At 42.0% G+C, this 6,302-nt stretch overlaps 1 protein-coding gene across 7 annotated transcripts in view; it reads left to right on the top strand.

The window, feature by feature from the left end:
- MAGI3 (membrane associated guanylate kinase, WW and PDZ domain containing 3) overlaps positions 1-6,302 on the top strand; it is a 2,362,625-nt gene that overhangs the window by 1,625,789 nt on the left and 730,534 nt on the right. For all 7 annotated transcript variants that reach the window (XM_085653126.1, XM_085653134.1, XM_085653154.1 and 4 more), the window contains one exon: positions 3,318-3,506. In XM_085653126.1, the coding sequence (XP_085509252.1) occupies positions 3,318-3,506 (189 nt within the window). The remainder of the gene's footprint in view (positions 1-3,317; positions 3,507-6,302) is intronic.

Raw genomic sequence — 6,302 nt, 5'->3', positions numbered from 1 at the left:
GCCCCCCCCCCCCCCCCCGAAAAAACAATCCAAATAATTTTTGTTCCCTTTGAAAGGTGATTTGGTGTGTTACTTAATTGGTCTCTTGATAGCTGACATGACAGGGACAAAAATGCTGCTAAATGTCCGAACAACAAAAACATCACTATGAATTTCATAGCAATGTTTACAAAACATCCCGTTTCACTCCGAGTTCTCTATGAGCACCTGTCTTGGAAATGAGTCTTTTGTGTCTTTTAGTTATGCTAAAGGGTAAAGTGTACCCCACACACTCCGTGTGTCCACGCCATTTCTATTCAGTAAAACGTGTGCTTTCCACTCAAATATACATTTATGTCAACAGTCCTTCATTTTTCAGTTGAATTTTAAGTCGTTCGCCTCATTTCCCTCCGTAAACTTTATCACAATTTTGCATTTTAAGATAACACTGAAGTGTTTCCTCAAGAGACCACTGACGGTAGGCAATCCACCTAGACTGCTGAGTAACTCATATGTAAAATTAATTAGAAATAACAAGCATTGGCAAAGACAATACGTCTCTCCTTTAGGACCTACTGACTTAGTCAATACCATTTAGCCATGCTGTACAGCATTCTTCATGCTGTGCAGCAAGGTTAAATAAGAAATACATTCTATTGAATATTTTTGTAGCTACGCACACGGCGCTTGCCTTTGTGTACAAAATGATGCATCAGTTTTTTTCTTTTTATTTGCCGTTCCAACTGAAAAAGCGTTTTTTCTTTTTAAGACGTGTGGGGAAGCAACACAGGTGTGAGGTGTGGAAAAACACAGATAAAATGTGTAGAGGAGAGCAACACTGTTGGAGAATGCAGAAGCCGCACGGGGGCAGTGGAGCCCGAAGCAACATTGGGGGCTGGAAGCAATATAGAGGGTGTGGGTGTGGTGGAAGCAACACGGAGGGAACAGTGGGGGAGCAAATGAGAGCAATGTGGAGTGCAGAGGGTGCGTGAGAAAAGCAAACAAGCGAAAGAGAGAGAAATATAGAGCTGGGTTGCACACAGGTGGGAATTTGGGAAAGCAATGTGTGAGCACACAAGGGCCATTGAGACACGAAGAGGTGTGTGGGAGAACCAAGCAGGTGACAGAGATCCGGGCAGAGAGCCAAAGAGAAGCACACTAGGAAGTCAGCTGGAAAACACATCCACTCTTGTGCAGTGATTGAGCTAAAAGAAAAAAGTAGTGCCTAAAAAATGAGCAGTTTAGGGACACAGACATGCGTCCGGAGCTCCAGGGAAGGAACATACGCAAGAAGAGGAAGGAAAGTCCATGCATTCTAACGTATAAGAAGCATGCAGTTGAGCATAATAATGAAGCCAGTCCGATAAGCAGTGGGTGAGCTCTAAGCCCACTGTAAGCTAACAGTACATCTTACACCAGATCGCTCATGTGCTGTTTGGTAGGCACGACCCAAACAGGCTTCAAACGTCACAAATAACACTTTGGATTGTGTGTTTCTCCTTTTATCATGACATTCATATAATATCTCTTCATGAAAGCGTGTAAACACATTGCAGTGGAGGCAACATAGCGTCAGTCACTTTTCAGCAGAGTGTCCCAAGGATAACAATTCCAGAATAGCTACCTCATATACATTCTGTAACCTTGAGACCTTGAATGCAATATTCTTTGACAGATGCATTGCTTGGGGGTAAGCTAGTGGTATTACTGTTCGAACCCTCTTCTCTTGAAGCCCCTGTTTGGTTCTCAGTGTGTGCCCTAAAACAATCCTTGATTTGAAGATCTTTTCATTTTTTTGAAAGAGGAGATGGGTATATGTAAGCATGCCTCACACCTGAAGAACCAGTCATGCAGCCCCACTCACTACCTACACTAATTCTCTGTCGCTGGCACAGTTTTAGTTATTGGTGTATAAGTATTCCCATACTAATGACAATCTGTCAAGTAAAATCCATATGCTGAAAGTACGAAGGGACGTCAGTGAAGATGCAGAAATTCCTATTACTTTCCAGCATTGCAGCAACGTCAAGAGCAGTGGTGGCTCCTCTGTTATGGGGGAAGAGCGTCGCCCTCCCTCCAGAAAGCCAGCAGAGGCAAGGACATAAATAAAATGATAATAAAACGTTGTTATTATCGTTTTATTTTGCGTCCTGCTGCCTGCCATCTGAGCCGAGGGAGAGGCGGGGACAGCCACAGTGACCATGCAGCTGCAGCACCAGGTAGTTGGGGGAGTGGTGAGCACTGCTAAATGCACATGACGATTTGGCCTTTCTCCACCTAGCTGTGTTGTACAGCTGGGTAGAGAAACCAACACAGGCTAGCAGTCTATGTCTGAGTGCCGAACCGAGGAGCTCAGACCAATACCAGCACTGCTCTCGTGCTGGGAATGACTAGCAAGTGAGCAGCACTAGGATTGGGAGCTGGGAGCCGGTACAGTGTGCACCAGGTTCCTGCCAAGGACGCTAGGATCGGGAGAAAGGCGGCGGCCGTCGGAGCAGGTAAGTGCAATTTTATGTATTTTTGTATTGTCTGTTTTCGTGTTCCCTTCTCCCGCCTCACCACTTCACAGTACAAGTGGCCGCTCTTGGTCAGAGCTCAACCGAGGAAATTTTTCTGAAAAAGGTAAATATATTAACATTTTTCAGATTGCCATTTGCCTTTAACAAACCCAATCAGTCCATTCCCTGATCCTTTACAGATGCACATGCCTGCAGTCTTGAAAAAGTATAATCTGGTAGAAACTTATAGCAGCATCCAACCTGCTAAGGGAAACATCAGACGTGGATAACTGCGAAGCACCACAGGACACTGCGCATTAGTAAAACAGGCTCTATGGACACTGCCGACATGGGCAGTGATTCACTCATAACCTCCCTATTTTAGCAGCCTCAAGAACATACACAGCATCAGTTCAATACTTTGTGAATTGATAAGTTAATAAACATCTGCTGGAATAAACACTAGAATACTGAAGTGTGTGTGACGGCCACTAATGTATACATGATCCAAGCCCCACACTGGATTTAGCAGCATTTAAGAAAGGTTTTTACAGGTGCCCTTCGATGCTAACAGTTTCCCCTAGCTTTTAGGAAAAAAGAGTGCAAAGTTAATATAGATGCCTGTTCTCATCTGTCTTGAAAACGCGAAAATGCTGCAACTAAATAATGAGTTAGAATGTCTGAATTTGTCATTATGTGCTTTCATGACTTTTACTTTAAACCTGGATGTCCTTCCACTAGCAAACTGATATGTACTCTGCACATGCTGCGTGAATTGTGAACAGCAATCCTTTACATTTCCTAAATGCCACTTCCTTTTTGTTTTTTGTTTCTGTGCAGGTTGTGAGAAATCTTTGTTCACAAGGGACCCCTCTCAGCTGATTGGGGCAGTCATTCGTACGTCTTTGAAGAAGAGCACCATGGGCTTTGGGTTCACTATCATAGGAGGAGACCGGCCGGACGAATTCCTGCAAGTAAAAAATGTGCTCAAGGATGGACCTGCTGCCCAGGATGAGAAGATCGCGCCAGGTGAGTTGTGGAAATGTGTTAAGAAAGCAGCAATTTGAATTTAAACACTGTGAGAAAAGATATAATTAACTTGTAAAAGGATTCATTACATTATGCTTTAACAATCATTGCTGTATGGAAGTGTAAGAGAAACTATTTGTAATATTCCAGACTCAGATGCCACCTTCACAGTAGACCATCAATCCAGGGTCAACTAGATTTGAGTCATTTGGTTTATTTGCCTTTGATGGTTAGAACTTTCTTAAACCTAGGAAGTTAAAGGCATAGTGAGGGGCTGATCAGGAATTTGAGGAGCTAATGTTAAATAAATAATGTATTATAGGTGGATCAGGAGATAGAAAATGAGGCCCCTATCGGAAGGGAGGCCAGCAAGTAACTGCTGACCCAGAAATACTAAAGGTCATCCTCATATGTTATTTGAATTTGTATTTTGTTGTATTTACTTCATTCATAAATATTTTACCTTCCCGGCGTCTCCCCAATATAAGGCATATACTTAAATACATTTCACCAAGAGGATCTACATAATTTACTGATAAGTACATTTGAACAACCATGTATTCTGTTTGGTATGAGAGACAAAGTGACGTAAAACATCCCTGGCATTAATCACATTTAGTGCATTCGGAGGCATAACCTGCATATGTATTTTTTTTATCTTAAATCGTGTGATATTTTGGCAACCCCATTACAGACTAGAATAGCAGTAATCACTGTTGTGTGCACGCCCTTCATTCCCCTTTTTCTTTGCTCTTTTGCTTCCACTTGCCCTTGTTTTTTCTGTATTTTTATCTTTCTTTCCATCTGTTCTTCCTCCTTTCCATCCATTGTTTCTCCCTCTTTCCTATTTAATAAGTCCCTATTTGCTTGAGATGGTCTACTTGAGATTCTACATGAAATCATGTAGAGAAGTCTCCTGTCTTCATTGCACTGATAACATGCTGATGTGTCTTCTTTTCATATGACCTATGAATGTGCTCTTGACTGTGTTTGTTTTGAAATTAAATCTGGGAAGGATGACATGATTAGTGTAGAGACGGACACAGACATCAATTTATGATGGTTCATGCTAAAATGTGCTTTGCCAGAGGGGTCTACTGTTTCCACACCCCAGGTTTATTGACTACCTTCTCAATATGTGTTTAGTGTGTACAGAAGGCAAACATTTGGTATTCGTTATCTGTGAGTTCTGCTTGGGTGGCCAACAATTTCTAATTGTATGGCTGTAAATCTTTAAAGCTTCTTTTTTATTAAGTTTTCCACGTTCAACATATAGGCCACCATTACATGAGGAGGATTCATTAATACCACCTCTGTAAAAGCAGTGATATAAACCAATAATGCATAGCACAGTTCAACCTAAATGTTCAAATTTGTGTGGTTTTTCTAACCTTAAATCAATTCCTTGTCTGTCACCTCCGCCATACAGTCCTTTGTAGGATTACCAATGCCGTAAAGCTCTGTATCATGCTTTCTAGTGCAGCACAGTTAGCTCACAAAAACACAACTTTCCCCCTTTAGTTTAGTGAGAGTAACGTTAGCTGGTAGTCGGGGCACACCTTCTTTTTCTAGCCACATTGGCAGCGCCCTCTGGCACCCTTTACTCAGCTAGTGTGCTTTAATTCCTAGAGGACAGACCTGGCTTCTTCAGACCCTCAAGGTTCTACTCACCCTGTTGCCAAATTATTTATAGATCTTTTTGCCCATCAGATATTGGGTGAATCCATGCTAGGATCTTGGATTAGTGTGCCAGACAAATATAGGATCTCTGGGAGAGAATGGCTTTCTCTGTGTTGTACTAGATGGTGAACCTTATCTCGCGGTGTGGTTGCTACTTGCTTCACTTTAACTGCACCAAATTATTAACGATGAATGTGGCAGATAACTAGCAAATGTTCTGTCTCCAGTGCCTCCTTCCCTAGCCTCAGCGAAAGAGTAATGTCAGGGAGGCATGCTTATGGGCAATAAACTTAAACACCTTGATCTGCTGTTTTTGCCAACTGTTATCACTGCGGTAATAGCAGGTTTTGGTAACTGCGAGGAATCTGTGGGATGGGATACCACCCTGTGGAGAAAACAAGCTAGCTCGTACAGGACAACAAATTGTAAAGAAGTGGGTGTTGTGGAGAACAGAAACCTAAAGCTAAAACGCAGAACTATTGAGAGTGGCCTTCAGCTGCACACGGCATAGCATTCATGGGGCGGCAGCAGAAACAGCACAACAACGTCATCATAGCATAAACTTTACTGAACTCTCCAGCGCTTAAAATAACAGTGCTTTATAACATTCCAGGCTGATAAATGACTAAATAATTAGCTTAACCCTTACCAATGTTAGCAGTCTATTTTTCCTTACGCGATATATTTTACTCAGCTGTTTTCTAAACCACTTGCCTACATTCTATATTGTTTTGCATATTTGGGTATCTACCTTTATCTTTTCAGATAGCTTTGAATACGTGTATATTTTAATGAACCTTGAACTGATGCTAAATCTCAGTGACAGCTCTCCAATGGCCCACTAAGCTAGGAAATATTGTTAAGACTATAGATCTACTTCCACTAGAAGTGGTGCCTTATTATTCTTGCTTAAAGTGTTTTTCTGTCTCTTTATTGCTCCGTATAGTTACGCTGGTGATGCACAAAGACAGTAGTGAATCATTGGTTGACGTGCTTAGAAGGCCATGGCTGTGTGGACATCTTTACCCTGTTGGTCTTAGCACACCATCTTCTCGTTCTTTTCCCAGGCACACAATTTACTGTATTCGTCATATCAGTTAACGAAAAGCATACTTT

This window comes from Triturus cristatus, chromosome 1_1 (assembly GCF_964204655.1).
Source record: "Triturus cristatus chromosome 1_1, aTriCri1.1, whole genome shotgun sequence".
In the NCBI taxonomy this organism is placed as follows: domain Eukaryota; kingdom Metazoa; phylum Chordata; class Amphibia; order Caudata; family Salamandridae; genus Triturus; species Triturus cristatus.
This window is presented reverse-complemented; position numbering and strand designations above follow the sequence as displayed.